This window comes from Falco peregrinus, chromosome 4 (genome assembly GCF_023634155.1).
Source record: "Falco peregrinus isolate bFalPer1 chromosome 4, bFalPer1.pri, whole genome shotgun sequence".
NCBI lineage: Eukaryota > Metazoa > Chordata > Aves > Falconiformes > Falconidae > Falco > Falco peregrinus.
In genome coordinates, this window is record NC_073724.1 from 91,350,708 (window position 1) to 91,368,056 (window position 17,349).

The window sequence follows — 17,349 nt, forward strand, 5'->3', positions numbered from 1 at the left end:
ATATGTAAGAGAGGAAAAAAGTTATATGCATAAAAAAACATTTTGAGTTCAAGCAGATTTATCCTTTTGAAGATCTAGGAAGAAATGCAGGTTTACAGTTTAATTGTTTCTTTCAAAAATATGCAACTCAATTTTATATAACTATACCATTCTTTTCTGTTCCTCCAATTAAAGGTATGAGGCAACATGACAGCTACATTTATGCTGGAAGAGTCCATTGCTAGTTTTCTAGAACCCGAATAGCTAACTGGACACAAATGGCACTCTGAAGTAAATGACAGAAAACTTTTTACTTTGGTGGGCAGAACTCCTTAGATGAATGTGATTTATATTATTGTCAGCTTTAATGCCATTAAAGCATCTACAGTATAGTATAGCATAGGAAGGAACTACCTGCCCTCTGTAAAGAAATTATAATTGATTATTCCAAGCAGATGTGTTACAAAAATCAATGTTCTGCATGCACTTCAAAGCAGCTAGACCTTAACAGGTTTTCCATTTTTATCAAACATTTGTGTTGCATCAGCACTGCAGGGCTAGCAAGAAGCAAGGTCTAATGTTCTAGGTACACAATAGTTTCCTGTTTCTCACACACATGAATTTCATGAAGAGAAGGAGGAAAAAAAAAAAAAAAAAAGATTAATTCCAGCTATTCTCACCTCTCCATCAGATGTTAACACCATAGAATGATGAGAGCCACAGGCAACTTCAATGACTTTCTTGTTCACCAGGTTAGTAGAGACTTGACAGGGGATGAAACCATGATTTGTTGTGCCATTGCCCAGCTGACTATAAGCATTATGACCCCACGTATACACTTCTCCTTCTAAAATAAAATTTTCCCAATTGAAAAGTCAAATTCAATAACAATATACATATTTAAGCGTGTATGTGTGTATATATATATGCGCGCCCTTTGATGCTCAAGTGCATTGACTTGCTAATGCTACCTTTGCATAGCATGGACCACAAATCCCAAAGGATAGTATCACCATAATCTTAGTAAAGGAAATCATGTAGTTAAAAGAAAGGAGATAGTGCAATACAGAAGAGAAAAGGATGAAATGACAGTCAAGTGTCCCCATTTCAATTTCTTTGTTACTGACGATCAATCACAATTTCTTGTCTACATGTTGGCACTGTTTCCCGCTTTGGAAAATTCAAATAACAAGCTTCCCTCCTTGACAATATGCACGAGGATGCTTGTGAGAAAAAAATCCTATTACGTATTAATAAACATAACATTATTTACTTGTTATTCAAATGTACTATTCACGTCCTTTATTGTGAGAAACATGCTAGTAAAATTAGGAATGCGAGAAATGTCTGACTGGGTTAGACCAACGGTCCTCCTAATGCAAAATTCTGTCTCCAACTGGCAATAGAAAAAAGCTGCTGTTCAAGAGAAACATAAGCCTGGTCACTTTTTGTAGTTCCCAAGCATTTACAATCACTAGAGTACAGATATTACCAGGTACTTCTGGTTCTGTTGTTATCCATGAAGCTAACACCTTTTCGTACTCACTTTCACCTGTTTTAAATCAAGTGTCCTCTAGTCACAGTTGTGCAGGATGATGAATAGCTGTCCTGAACTCATCTTGTCTATTATGAGCATTATCTTAATTTTCTAAACCTAAATCATACAATTATTATATGAGAGCTAGGTTTGACATACAAATCCATCCAATTTCTAAGGAGATTACCAGGATCTCCTTATCCTGAAGAAGGATTCCCTCAGAACTACAAAGTGTGCATCTGTATCAAGATCTATAATTGTGGTTAGATGAGGTTATCCGCATTAAAGTGCTCCTGGGTTGGGACCACAGACGGTAAGGCTAGCTGGAACTGCATGCTCAGAAGGTACATGAGCAAGGAGCTGAGTGAAATTGACGTTTCACAGCAAAACATGCTACATTAAGCCAGTATTTCTGGTCTACAGTAACAGGTTAGATTAATTACTTTATCCTGTCAAAAGCAAACAACCTTCCCTTCCTTCCCAACGTGAGAATATAAATTTCAGTAAACAAGTGAAACAGCCACATAGAAATATACAATATAAACTGGAAATTATAGTAATTAACACAAGAATTGTGAAATACATAATGCCTGTCTGAAAGGTGGGTTAAAAAAGGCTGTCCTGAATGGAAGTTATTCATGTGAATGGCGTTACAAGTAAAAATCCTCAAGGACTAGTCCTGGACCTGTTCTTTCGCAGTACTTTATTATCTGGGTAAGGAGTACGAGCGTCAGTGAGATCTGCCAGCAACAAAGCTCAGAAGAATGTAGATAGATATATAAAAAGCATTCAGAATGGCCCACCCTGAAGACTGGAGAAAACAGTGGAATGTAATTGAATATAAAGAACAGTCACACATTTATAATTTCTCTCACCTACCCTTCATCATCTAATTTAGACTACTCAAAAAGATTTATTCTCATTAATGGAGAAAGAGACAAATGTTAACATCAGACTAACAGAATCTCACTGGGAACACAGTATTAGTCATTTGTCTTCGAAAATAATGTGCTTAATTATGAACAGAAGGGCCACTAGCATGATGTGGATAACGGTGTGTCAATAAGACAAGTGAAAACAAAAGGCTGAGAGGTGATATAACTGGTCTTTTAGGCACATCCAAAAGGAGGTACAGGAGGGAAGAGATACATTTTAGCAAAAGGACAACATCGGCACAAGAACATAGGGGGATAACATAGCCACTGATGCGTTTCAAAAGCAATCAAAAGTTCCAAACTGCAAAGTAAAAATTAAAACCTTCCCAAAGTGGCAACAAGATTAAAGGAGAGCCTGAAAAACTTTTGAAAAGAACTAGCTATAACAGAACTAGCTGACACATCACATTCACCAATGAAAATATGTTGGACTTGATAGCCCAGAACGTCTATCCCAATTCTCTCGTATTACCAGCACAGACCTTTCACACCTGCTGGATTAAGTAAAGTGGATTATCTGGAAAAGCAATATTCAGATCATACTTTACCTTCTGTAGCAAGAACAACATGTGGGCCACTTCCATAACTCAGACAGGCTATCTTTTTGCCACACAGAGTATCTAACCTCCTTGGTTCAATAGTGCTCTGCATGTCACCTGTTCCCAAACACCCACTGCAGTTCATGCCAAGCACAAAAACCTGTTATAAAAGAACCACAGAATCATAATTTAGATTGGAATAGAGGACCTTCTCTAAAGGTCAACTAAACCAACCCCCAGCTCCACAAAGGTCTAAAGAGATTAGTTGACTCAAGGCTATGTCCAGTAGAGTCTTGAATACCTCCAAGGAAAAAGATCTCACAACCCCTCCAGGATTTAGCCACTCACAGTAATTTTTTTTTCCCTAATGCTGACTCAGCCTCTTCTCCTGTCACTATGCACCTTGAAGAAATGTCTAACACCACCTTCTCTTTATGCTCTGACTGTGGTAGGAAGCCATTTATTTGAATTGAAAATATTTTAGTAGCAATCAAAACAATCAGACATTTTTGCATGCAACTTTTTTTAGATATACTATCATAGTACTGGCTTTCAGAATAACTTGATACATAAATGACTAAATATGTCATGTTCGTACACATTCTTGGACAATTACCTCATCATTTTCAGTTGCATACAACACTTCATTACCAGCATTGCCAAACACACAGGCTTGACGAATTAACTTGAGCTCTTCTTGGGAACAGAGAGAAAAAATGGGCCATTTCCCAACATCCAGCATCTTCAGGGCTGACAATAATGTTGCCTCCAAGACCTGATATTATGAAAAATTATATAAAATACCTAAACAGTAAGAAATGTATACCTTTGCACAGTAAAAAGGAAAAAAAAATTCTACTTTTTCAACCACAAACCAGTGTTTTAATTCTAGAAGGGAAGCCATTAAAATAAACTATATCCTGATCCAGAAAAAAAAGTATATGCATGGAGAAAAGTACCTTATAAGATTAAATGGTGAGGTTGTATTTTCACTGCATTCATACAACTTAACTGCTAGTTTACAGAATTCAATGTACAGGATTCTAACATAAACTGTAAGGCATACATTCAAAACTTGAAATTAATTTGTCTTTTTCTCCAATACTAAAATTCCCGTTAAAAGATGAAACCATAAAAAAATCTGCCCAAGGATACACGTATCTTTGAGAAATATACACTTTCTTTTTTTAACATTGAAAATGGAAACCTGAGAAAACTTGAGAAACTTTTTCCTTTCTCCTTTACTTCTGAAATTTACTTGTGTTTCAACAATTCTTGAATCTTTGGGAACTTCCTAAGAATATATGCATTTTATGTAAGTAGCCACATAATTAAAAAAAAAAAGAGAATTGAACATTTTCCAGCTTATCCAAGCACAAATTACAAGTTTATAGTTAAAGAGAAAGAATAATAAGTCTCTCCAGACATTAAAACTAGTCAAGCTAATGTCTGGATCTTATGCAACATTTCTACCGCTTTATTATACACAAATCAGAAAAATGTTGCAGTACCAAAATTTAATGGCAAATTTTGCACAGAGCATGCATCAAATTTTTTTTACTGAAATTAAAATGGCTCTGAATGTGAAAGAAAAGCGGCATTACTTGCCAGATCAGAAGGTAAGTAAGAACAGCTTTTGCCTATCACAGGCATTATGTAGCCTACCATGTAACGTTCCTGGTTTACTTCTAGCAAGTACCAGACTTGCAAAATGATCTGTTACAGAACCTTATTTTTTCTACCTCTGACTGAAACAAAGATGCAAATAAATTCTAATTTGGAGTCTGAAGCATGTTATGCTGGTCAGAAGAGTATTGCTTTTTTGATTAGTATCACTTAATACAAAAAAGTACACAGAAACATAGATAACATTTGAAACTACAGTGGTAAACCCTGAATTAATCCTGAACTAAAATCGTTAAACAAATATCTGTTAATCACACATTCCTTCATAATGTATTTCTGAGAAAGGGCAAGAAGCGTTGGTCATCTTCACTAAAGTTGTGGGTTTGATCACACCAGTTCTTTCCCCACCTCCTCACACCAAGTAACTGAGCAATTTCTGCCAGATTTGTAAGTGGAAGGAAAGTAAGATTCTGCTAACACCACCTATTTGGCAGTAGGCAGCTGGATAATCAGACATGTATGTTATTTGATAAGTCAGTAAGCAATTAGGTCCAAGCTATCCTAGCAAATGCTGTCCTTCATGACACCACAGGGTTATAAGAGACAAAGGACACGAATCCACATGGAATCAGGCTTCATTCATCTGCTGTTTGCAGCACAATCTGTTTTATGTCAGAAGGTTAGCATTAATTCTATGGAGGATTTTAAAAATATAACAATGAATGCTGAAAGCATCACTGATCACTCTTTCAATTGCACCAACAAAACTGCATCCCGCTTTTGCTCAAGACTGACGAAGCCTGAGGTTCAAAACCACAATCAGTGTGTCCTTCAGTTATACAGATTCCCTTACTGAAATAATATATTAGTTTCTTTAATATAAGGGCTCTAAATTCTGAGTGTACAGTAGGTCAGAACCCATTCATCTTAAATAGAATAGGTTTTTCCTGTAACTTCCTTCTACAAAGCACTCATATTCTACTTCTATAATTAGCAGGCTAAAACCCCCCAAACTGTAACATTTCTTAACACTAAAATAATACACTGAAGGAAAAAACCCAAACTACTATTATAAAAAGCACCCAAGGAAACACTTCTGATACTGACTTTTTTTAAACAAAAGAAATAAACATTATCACACCAAAAAATATCCATTAAATCCTGTCTGGAATTACCAGCAACAGTCAATGTAAGAGATATTCTCTCACCTTTCAAGATTTTCTCCATTATATATTGTCCCCAAAATATGAAAAACAGATTGAACTATCAGCCTGCCAATATTTATGTCTCATAAGTGATCAGTTCTCGCATTGCATTGCACAATGTCATGAAAGATAGACCAGAATCTGAGATTTCATACGGTCCATCTACCTATCCCAAATGTGTATCAGTTATGCCTTAAGGAATCTAAAACTTCTACAGTTCATTTGACCATTTGGAAGCTTGTTATTCAGTTATTTGTCACACAGACCACCTTAAAAGGCATCATCATTAAGCTCAACATCTGAATGATGTTTCATTAAGTTTTATACACAGAGTGTTTAAAGAAAATAAAAAGGAAAAATGGGAGGAAGTTTTTGCCACAAATTATGCTACAAAAGTTAATTCTAACAAGTTTATGTTGTTGAAACATTAGGCTGGAAGATGTAACTTTGGAACTTTATGCTAAATTAAACTAGCTTTTTAAGCCAAATGAGCAATTCAACTTAATTAAAATGAATATAATGTTCTTCTAATATTCTGTGACTCATATAAGCAACATTTCATTTGCCAGTATCATTTTTCTACCTATAGCTTTAGTTTTCTGTTTATCTTAAGAGCTACTAGCAAATACTAAGGTACTGCAAAATGGAACCAAACTTCTTCCTTTTGAGTAGAGCAGTACAGAACTCTCAATACAAATTCACACGCTGACCTTAACACCGACTCCTTGAGGAGGAGGAGATTCATCCTCCATATGGATTTGTGCTTGTGTCCCCCTGCAGAGAAAGAGAGCTGGTTAAAATAACCATATCATAATGCTGCAACAACGCTAACAATACACAATATTAAGCCAGAACTATTTGCATCCATGAGGGAGAAAACAACACACACAAAGCTCACTTAACTTTGGTTTTATATTCAATGTACAGTGATCAGTTAGACTCTGCTCTTCTGTATTCTTACTTACATAAGAAATTTTGGACAAAACTTTTTTTTTTTACAACAAGTAACAAAATTAATCAGTGCGATTGGAAAGGAAGAAGTTTCATTAAACACAATACTCCAATGTCTTTTTATTGCAGGAAGAATAAATTTAGAACCTTGCTGACATAATTTTTCAAGATGTTTCTTTCAGTGAAGAAAAGCACATGCGTCAGAGCTTTCCATTTCTGGCTTAAGCCTTCAAATGCCCTTATTCCAGTTCCATTCTGAGAAGCAATGTTAGAAAAACATTTGGGTCTTTTCAGGTTTACTTAAAATTGTTAAAATAATCACTCTGCTTCAGAAAATATTGCCAACCCTGCAAATGACTTGTATAATTTTTATGACATGCATTATCAATAGAAACAGATTTTCAGATCAGATGTTTCTTCACAAATAAAATATGCACGACTCTACTATCCTTAAATTAGTTCCTAACATAAAGCCATGCAACTCCATTTTCAGTAAAACTGCAAAAATGAGTAAACAGCTCTGAAGCTGTGCAAGCTTCTTTTACTCAACAAGTGAGAAAGTTGTACATAATAATTTTCTTTAAGGTACACTGGTTCAGCCAAGGTTAAAAATCTGTTTATGTTTCATGTAAAATTAAATGTCTGCAAAATTCTGACTACAGGCAGAATAACATCCAACAAACAAGAAGGTACCATTTTACTTAGTTACTTTTCAGAGGAATACCACAGTAAAAGAAGTATCAAATGTAGCTTTATAAAACTAACTTACTACTAAACATGCCTCTTACGTAAGACTTCATGTCTTAAGACCTAGGCCAAGAATATAGAATATGTGAAATTAATATGATTTAAATATTATAGATGTTAATTATTTTTAAAAAATAACTTAATTTACTGAATAAACAAAAATTTATTTATTTAAATAAAATCCAAACAATTGCTGCAGCTTAACTATACTGAACACGCACACTGTTAAGCTTATGTTTTAACAAAACCCACAAATCTACATACACACATTGTATTTTATACACTTAGTCTGAGACATTACATGATAAATTCAGCTCACGTGTGGAAGTCCAGCTACTCTCTTGTCCATGTTGACTTTGAGCTTAAGGCTTTCCAAACGGAAATAAATTGAAGCTAAGTTATATTCCCTTTTAACTAGGAAAGGCTAACGGGCCGATTCAGTTGCCCACACATTAGCACCTCCTGCTATCTGAGATGACCTTGGGGATCCCCAACACCAAATGGTGCTGGCAGATATGATACGCGACCTATAGGGTATCCATGCCATGCTGGAGCAGCAGCTAAGAACAAGGCACACAGCCATTTACCATGCTTTAGAACTTAATGGATATAGGGTAACAGTTAAGCTCTTGCTGTTAAGCAATTTGTAATTTTCTTATTTTCTTCAACATACTTGTTCAAACAACAAGAATGCAACCAGTTGATTTTGTGTACACTATCTCTATTTAAACTAGAAAAAACTCACCCAATTAAGGCCTGTGGCATGAGCACAGCCTGTCCAGAACTGTATTACTGAAGTTCCAAAACATTTAATTTCAAATACGTGAGGAGTCCTACTGTGAAACTGATTATCAAGGCTATCCAGTATTTTGCAGCACCAATTTCCAGCACTCACTAGCAATGCTGATATGTTACCCCAGGGGTCCTAAAACTATGGCTCGCGGGCCGGATATGGCCCCCAGGGTCCTCAATCCAGCCCCCGGTATTTACACACACACCCCCACCCCCACCCCAGCCAGGGGTTGTGTGTGGGGGGGGGAAACCAAGCAGCCGCAGATGACTGCCTGCCACTTCATCCACGCACCGGCCCCCTGGTTAAAAAGTTTGAGGACCCCTGTGTTACCCACTTCTTGGCCATCCTTAGCCTACACTCAGCCCCCAAGAGAATAACTACTAACTGTGTATTTTCCAAATTAAATTAATGTAGAAATCTGTTATTTCCTTCCTCAAGCCACTGGATACATAACTGACACCCATGACTCTTCAAGTTCCAATATTTCAATTCAATTGCTTCTGTTTAGACAAAAGCATAATTTGACTTTAAAAAGCAGTTTATTTGTTAGCATAAAGAAAGATAACATTAGGATCTAACCATCTCAGGTACCTAACAAAAGGTTCTCCAGCCCACTACTTTTCAGAGTCCCACAGACATGCAGACAGTTCTGCCCTAAATTTTCAAGGCCAAAGATCACTTATACGTCATCACAATTCAGAAAGTTATAACAAGTTTTATCTTATATATAACTAAGAGAAAATTGTTGCAGCACTACCAGAAGTAGCCAGCTGCAACAAGGCTTTTACCACCACATACCACGTTAACGTCAATAAGTAGTTCCCACACCTCGCCCTGGCACAGCCACCAATCCCCCACAGGGTTTCAACAGTTCATCTACTGTCCAGGTTGTTTCTTCATCCTCTTCAGGCCAGCCCACCCTGCTTCTTGCCTCTCCTACATCCAGGGCACTCTCTTTGCTTCCTCCAGGTCTCTCTTCATCCAGAGGTCCTCTTCCATACCCCTTATTGCTATTTAACTACTTAGCAGGAACCAGCGACAGCTGCACCTTATCCACATCAGCCAACCCACCGCCCCTGAAGCCAGCCCACAGCTGTGTAATATCAATGTTAATTAACCTGCCTTCATTTCTCTATAACTCCTCTACAATTCCCCTACAGAAAATCACCTTGCAACTCCATTCTTCAGGCTGTTATGCAAACATAGACACCTTATTTCTAAGCAGCCCTGTAGGAGTACATAGGATGGCTCAAATGACACCAATTTATTCTTCCATGCAAACTCGCGTATTCTAATAGAAGTACATACTGATTGCCACATATCTGCATCTGCAAAGGTGTTCTTTCTAAAAACCTGTAATTGATTTAAGAGTAAATATTCACCCTGGGATCCTGAAAATACAGACAGACACAAAAAAAATAAAATCATTAAGCCTACAAATAATTCTTATCCGTATACCTTTAAAATACTAGTGATGGTTCATACCTGCCTACTCATAGGAATTTTGCCTCCATAAAAATAAAAATTGTACACACAGAGTAAAGCAAAGAAAAAACAGTATTTTAATCAAAAATTAAAAAGATAAAACCCTGTATATTTGAGTACTTCAGGTAGAGAAGAAAAACATACCCTAGCTATTTCAGACAAGTTATTGAGGTTCATCTACTAAATTTTATAATATGTGTATAATTGCTAAGAATTGCTAGCCACATTTTTCTTAAAAAAGTGTAATTCTTACTTTAGAAAGTAAAAAAGGTAAGCATGAAATATTTCTAATGTATTAAAACTTCATATATATTTTCACTAGCTGTGTTTCCAAAAAAATTCTAAAGTACAGATCAAAAGGAGAAAACTTCATTGTTGTAAATATCCATTTCTTGAGGAAGTGCACAGCATTTTAATACAAAAATATTTATATTAAACCTTCACAAATCTCTTGTCTGAAATCCAAGTACAATTAAGAATCTGGAGAGCATACTCTGGCAGTCTGAGTTTAGGTCTTGGAATTTGAAAGTTCTGACCCTGGTTTCAGTCCAGCCATGACATGTCTCTGGGTAAGGCATATACGTATGCTTCTGCCGTACAGATAAGATTAAGGAACACAAATACTAGTTTTAATAGCCAAGTTCTATTAGCAGTATAAAACCATTTAATCCTAAATATTTAAAGAGGTTCACTGACTCATTCAAATATAAACATTCTCCTAGACACTCTCTCTCTAGGAACTTGGCAAGCAAACAAAAACCAGAACTCCACTTGGTATTTCCTCCCACTTAATTTGAGCATTTATGAATCTCATCTGCTGAATCAAAGGTCTGTCTGGAGCTTCTTCCCCAAGGAGTCTAACCACAGGCTTAGGAAAGATTAGGAGGAAAAAAATCACGGAAAAAAGGAACCTAACCTTCTCTGATATTCTTGATTTCTCAGCAGTTCCCTAGCAGAGTAGTAATGAAATGATGCCAACTTGTCCAAGTGATCTAGCAGGAGAGGACAGACCAGTAATACTGTTAACAGTTAATACCTATTGAACAGGTCACACTCCCTTTCTAGGAAGACTATTTTCATAATTATCTTCCTTCTTCTTGTACAGTGAAATGTCACTATTCCATCCAGTGCTGAAAATAAATTGACAGAATTCAGCTCTTGTCATTCATTCTTCCATTGATGCAGCATTTTCCATTACCAAGAAATTGCAGACCTCGAGAAACAGTAAATGGTTGGTTGAAAAACTGTTAAAACTCCATCTAAAGCGTAGTCTCCTCTCCCTCCCTTCTTGCTTTCTCACACCAGACTGTGACTTTTCTTCTGATGCAAGTTCCACTGGCTGCCTACTAATTGCAAGAGCAAATCTACATGCAGTTTAGAGGCTAGATCCAAGAAACTCTGACAGGCTGGAGTATTTACAGTCTGAAAGAGTGAATCCTTGACTTTGCAAGGTAGGTAACTGCTACAGAAATTTCTAATTGAAATTATCTGAGATAAAACAGCTTTATTGTCTCAATATCCAGAGACAAAACTTGAGTGAAAACATCCTGTCAGATGCCACCTCTCTTTTGCATGATATCCAGTTTCATTTGTTGGCTCCAGGGATGGACCTCAGCTGAAGTTTTCAGAGGTTCATCTATAGGCAGGATGCTGTAGTTGAGCTGCATGCTTGAAACCTATTCGCAAAGGCCTTTATTTCAGTAACATCATCAGCCTCAAAAGGAAATTGGCTGCCAAAAATGAAAGCAGTGAAGGATAAGATGCAAACAACACACAAAAGAAAACATGGGCACAAGAAAAGCAAGGAAGACAGTGAGAACACTGTGTCGTTACCCTTGCTTAGCACCATCCTTCAATACAGATTCAACATGTCTGCAATAAAGAGCAAATACAATCAGGGAAAAACATTTTGGAAGAAGTGAGAAGACAGGAAAGAAAACAGAGGGCATGATTTTTCAACTCTCCAACGGTTTAAAGGTAAGTGTTAGGGTCTGGTGCGAAATTTCTGCCCTAAGTGATAAAAATGCTTTGAAAAAATCATATGTAGATTCCTGGGACACCCTTCCCTCACCTCCAGAAAAACCAACCTTGGGGTTTTGGGTTAGCAAGACAAATTTGACTAATTTGATTTTAAAAAAATCATAGTTGATGTTCTAAAAGTCCTATGAGTATAACACACTACTCATATTAAGTTTCTTTATTTCTCCAATTCTTATCCCAATTAGTTTTGTCCCCCTTAGAACTGCTGTCTATCATCATCATTGATGTAGAATGGCGTATTGTTCACCAGCAAGCAACAAGAATAGAAGTGACTGAAAAAAAAATGCATCGTCACCCACCAGAGGAAAAATGTTCAAAGCAGCAGAAAAAAAAAGATCTCAAATTCTTTTCTCATTCTACAAGCCCTTCAGTCACCCTGAAAAAATAATGTCAAAGCTTTGGCTATCCAACTACTTGACTGAAAAAACACAAAGATTTTGAATAATGTGACCAACAACTAATAAGGAAGAGAAACTACATAACAAACAACTAATGAAAGCCAGAAATACAAAGACCAGAAAATAGTAATGAAGTTTACACTAAAATTATGCCTCTAATAGACCTACTGAAATGTCAAGGTCAGCAGCTAAAAAAGCCTGATAAAGAGGTGTCAATCAAAAAATATTTTCACTTAAAAATATTTATACCTCTTTCTACAAGTGCAAAAATACCTTTTGAAGGCAATCAAGTGTTTCGGATCATGGCAACAATGCAAGAACTACCTTCAATGCTGAAAAGCATTATAGGAGGCCGCTGGAGTCATTTTCACATAATTAGTAGTTTACTTCTGCAGTAAAAGAAAAAAATATAATGAGCATTATCACCAGACCTTTAAGTGTGTTAAAATAATCAAACATTTTGTTAGACAGTCTCTTGGGAACAGAATGTCATTCTTCTATCTACATCTAACCTAATGTGATCTAAATCTAACCTGAGATGCTGACAAAAAACATTTGTTCACATTTTTTAATGTGGCTGATCCAAGATTTTCAGAAAATTACCTTGAAAAGCTGTCTCTTTGCTGAATTGTTAGCCAAACTCTAAACACACTTCAGTTCCTGTAATCCATATATATACATAAACATACTAAACCACAACTGGAACAATCGTTAGCTCTTCTTTATTTTAAATGCTACATAAAATTTAATTTACCATATAAATGATTTGGCAGAATTGAAACTTGTACTTGTTCTTCATTTTGACCTTCTGACATGAGAGTTCAAGGAATCAGCTTTAGGGAAATAAAAGTATTCCAAAGATTTCCTTTTAGAAGAACTTTTAAAAAGTGTTAATGTAACAGAGCAAAATAATTCAAAATAATGCAATAAATATGTGAAAGTAATAACTATTACATTTGTATAAACTTAAAGAATCTTAGTACAGAAAATATTAAAGCTTTAAGAATTTAAGAAACACTAACAGGCCATGAAATTGTTCAGGATAAACCATGTACAAGCTTTGCATATTAGGTGTCATTGCACCCGCATTTGGGAGCCTGACTGGACATCAGTTCAATGCCACAGGAAGAGCATGTCTGGAAAGACCCCTTCTGTTACCATGTAATCATAGTTACTATATTGCATTTAAGAGAAAAACAGCATGAGAATGCACGCATTTTGTTAAGCCCCCTCTCAAGGGATCTCACCTAGCCTAAATTGTTAGCAGTCTGCAGTTACCCGATCCAGCCAAACACTGAGCTGTCTAGCTGATGGATCTTTGACCTCACAATCTGCTCTAGCTGTTAAAGAAGAAATATTCAAGGTTCTACACTTCTAACACTGTCTTAGATGTCCAAGGAAGGTCATTGTAGCCTCATTTAGACTAAAAGCTTTAATTTATAAAATGTAACCTCTAAAACATTCTAAATCCTAATAACCCCCCCAGACATTACTAAACCACATGGCTTTCTTTTCTACATTCCTTGCCTGCTTCCATTTAGCATGGTCTTTCTGCACATTGGGGCCTTTGTCCATGATAAGGGCTCCTGCCTACAGCTAAAAGGGCTACACGTTGGGTCACCAAGAGAAGAGTTTTTTCAAGACAACGTCTAGCATGGTTCCAGCATGAATCTGGCTGTAGTTTATGCTTCCCTAGAACACTGGGCACTTGCGAGAGCACTTACCATGAACCCAAAATGCAGCACCTGGGCAGGTGGAGGATGGTGCAATCTTTCCCTGACGCAAAGTCAGAATTCACCTACGTATATACATCAAATGCATATACATAAACGCATACCTAATATGAAGATATACACACATAACAGGTATTACATACCTGGAGCTGAGAATTCTGATAGTTTAAATTTTTATAGTTATAGCTGTCTGCATAGAAAGATACAGAAGAGAGAACTACAACAGCAAATAGAATGTGTATATGAAAGAAAAGTTCACCCATTTCCTCTGTGACTAAATGACTGCACAACTGCCCATTTGGGTATGTATTTAACAGCCTTCCGATACTGGAACTGACCAATGTTAAGTGGCAAGACCATTGGATTAGACATAACACATAGAGGTTTCCCAATTCTTAAAAATTAATTAAGAGACAAAATGTTATTCTTTGTGGTGCAAGTTTAAGCATCTAGTATTAAATCTACCTGCTGCAGTAGCTTCCACCAAACTGCAACAGACCATATGCATCACGGTTATTTTACCTCAGCTTTACCACTCAGTGGTCTTACCACTATTCTTGTTTTCACTTACATGATTAAAGAAGCTTTAAAAAACAGCTGCCTATAACTAACCCAGAAATGTTTTTTGTCAATTTTTGGTTTACAGCTGCATTTTCTCTCATATTTTTCTTTGCTTACCCATCCTTTTCCTAGTCTTTATTCCCAGAATCCTTTTTGAGATGGGTAAAAGTTCTTTTCAAAAGACCTTTCTCATTTTTTTTGATATAAATTCCAAATAGATTCTACCTTTGGCATAAAACAGCTTCATACCTTCTCTGCTTCCAAGGCCCTCAGGACTCCAGTACAACTAACATCGCTGATTAATCCTCTTGATTTTTCAAAGTTAACCCTTCTAAAACTGGGAATTTCAAACCTGTCTCTGTTTAGTCCTCTAATTTATTCCTATTTATTTAATCTAATTAAAAATGAGATCCAAGATCACAAGCTGACGAATAAACCGGCTCTCCTCAGAATTTTTCACAGTATCGACTGAAAACAAGTCTGAAGCAATTCAGTGCTTACTTGGCAAGCTTACAGCAGTTGTATGTAAGAACTCAATCTCTTTATGCCCTTCCCAAATGATGCTGTTACCTGTATCTAAGAAAGAAATCCACCTGTGACATAATCCCTGAGAGTACCTCTAAGTAAGCAATATCCTTATCCAAATACAACTCTTGTGGTCTACAGCAGACACCATCAAAAGCTCTTCAAATTTTGCTTTCTCTAAGCAACGATATGCTTCAGGGGTTTTTTATTCACACAATCTCTTCCTGTTACTTTACAGTCCATCACACCATTCACATCCTGTGTCATTCTGTCACATTTATTTCTCATGCCTGGACAGTATTAGCTCTCCTACCCCACATCCAGCAGGGTCATGATTTCTACATGTTTCCCTCACACCACGTCTACTTTCACATCCTACAACATAAGCGCAGCCCACACGGCTCCCGATGGTGCACAGCCACCACTGCTGAGGATGCACGGCCACCACCGCCTGCACACCTTGCTCCACTCATAATCTCCAGTAAACTCTTTGCTGACTGTGCCCTCTCTTTTCATCACCAATGCTAGAAATTTCGTCTCCATGAGGAAATACAATGCAACCTTCCCATCTCCCACGCATGAACAACCCTTGGTGTCCCAAGTACTCTTTCTCATCCTTAAAGCCGTAACTGGCCACCCGGCCGAGCACACCGAAGGCACTGCCTGGCCCGCACACCTGCCGACAGGGCTCTCCCATGCGACGCAAATTTAACTCGCCGCCAGAGGCTGCAACCCCCGCGTTATCAGCCATTTATACACCAGGTGCCAGAGGAAGACGCCCCAGGCGAACGCAGCACGAGCAGAGCAGGCGACAGCGCCCTTCCCCGCCTATGGCCCCGGGCGGGGTGACCGAAGAGCAGCCTAAGGCCGGGCGGCCTCCTCGGCCTCGCCCCCACAGCGCAGGCCCCCCCGCGCAGGCTGCCGCAGGCCCCGGGCCCGGCACACCCGGCAGGCCGCCGGCGGCCCGGCCCGCCCCGCCCCGCCGCAGGGCCGCAGCCAACGCTGCCGGGCGCCGGCTGGGAAGCACCGCCCGCGCTCCCCGCCCCTTCCCCGTCAGCGGCTGGCGCGGGGCGGGAACGGGGGCCAGACCCCGCGCGACGGTCCGGCCGCCGCTTTCCTCAGCGGGGCGGCGGGCAGGGCTCCGCCAGCGCGCAGGGCGGGGGGCGGCGGCACCAGCGATCCCCTTCCTCGGCAGCTTACCTTCCCCGCGGGCCGCGGCTCGTCCTCCCCCCAGTGAGACAAGGGAAGGCGTCGCCGCGCATAGGCGCCTCCTCGGGCGGGAAGGGAGGGAGGGAGGGAGGAGGGAAGGGGGTTAGCGCCTCCCAGGGATCCACCTACTGCAGCGGCAGCTTGGGAAGCGGCCCGCCGGGCGCGGCGTAGGTAGGGCGGCTGGGCAGGCTGCCCCGCGAGGGCTGGCCCTGAGCGCCAGCCGCTTGCTGTCTGCCGGAGAGCGCTTCCCTGCTGCTGAGCTGAGGCGGAGGGGCCGCGGGAAGCCCTGCGTGCCTGCTCCGGCAGGGCCTTCCCCGCCTGGGCCTGGGGCTGCCCTGGGGAGCGCTGGGAGCCCCCGCCGCGTTACACCGAGCCGCGGCTGCGGCCTGGGCCTCAGCACCTGGGGCCGCAGCACAGCGAGAGGCGCGTGGTCGCAGGCGGCTGTCAGGGGAGTGTCAGTATTGCTCTGCTCCTCCGACGTGCAATATTCCCACCCCCCAAAGGAAGTGAGAGGATATAGGTATTTTTCTATTTCTGCTGAGATGTATGCTTAAAACTAAGTGGATAACCCAAAGAGGATAGCCTTGAAAAGTTTAGCTAACACCAACAACCTGGCTGTTTCACTCGGTTATGGCTCTTACCTCGGGTGTGATAATACCCTGAAATCTTGCTGTGTGTGTTCAGTGACCTTTGCTTTGGTACCCAGTGACACAGGCTATTGCTGTGGGAACTGTATGCAGAAAGAAAGAGTTTGCTCTGGGGCTAGGGATCTAACTTTCTATTGAAAATTGAATTCCTTTATCACCTAGGGGAGCTCTCAGTTTTTCTTGTAGGAATGACAGCCTCATAAGGATGCTTTGATATTTTAAAGATTGATATACTTAGATACACAACTTTGGATGTCCAAAAATGAGACTTTGAATGTCCAAAAATGAGGCTTGTGTAAGTACCTAAAGTAGCAAGAACTTGTCCTTAAGTTACCGAAGGAGTATAGACAACATGGTCTCCATACTTGCTATGTTATATGACAGTCATGCGATAGGCTACATGTGCCTTGCATCCTGTTCTTTAATGCATGAAGTGCCT

General features: G+C 39.2%; 1 protein-coding gene across 22 annotated transcripts in view; it reads right to left on the reverse strand.

Annotated features, from left to right (window-relative positions):
* Positions 1–16,396, reverse strand: part of LOC101912757 (RCC1 and BTB domain-containing protein 2) — a 34,484-nt gene extending 18,088 nt beyond the window's left edge. Inside the window, exons 1-7 of one of the 22 annotated variants that reach the window (XM_055801689.1) lie at positions 16,255–16,396; positions 12,560–12,624; positions 10,834–10,927; positions 6,532–6,595; positions 3,607–3,765; positions 3,000–3,150; positions 660–826 (exon numbers count right to left, since the gene is read on the reverse strand). In XM_055801689.1, the coding sequence (XP_055657664.1) occupies positions 660–826; positions 3,000–3,150; positions 3,607–3,765; positions 6,532–6,595; positions 10,834–10,927; positions 12,560–12,578 (654 nt within the window). In that variant the 5' untranslated portion in view covers positions 12,579–12,624; positions 16,255–16,396. The other 21 variants (XM_055801703.1, XM_055801692.1, XM_055801694.1 and 18 more) reach the window with 21 other exon arrangements.
* Between the last annotated feature and the right edge of the window lie 953 nt (positions 16,397–17,349).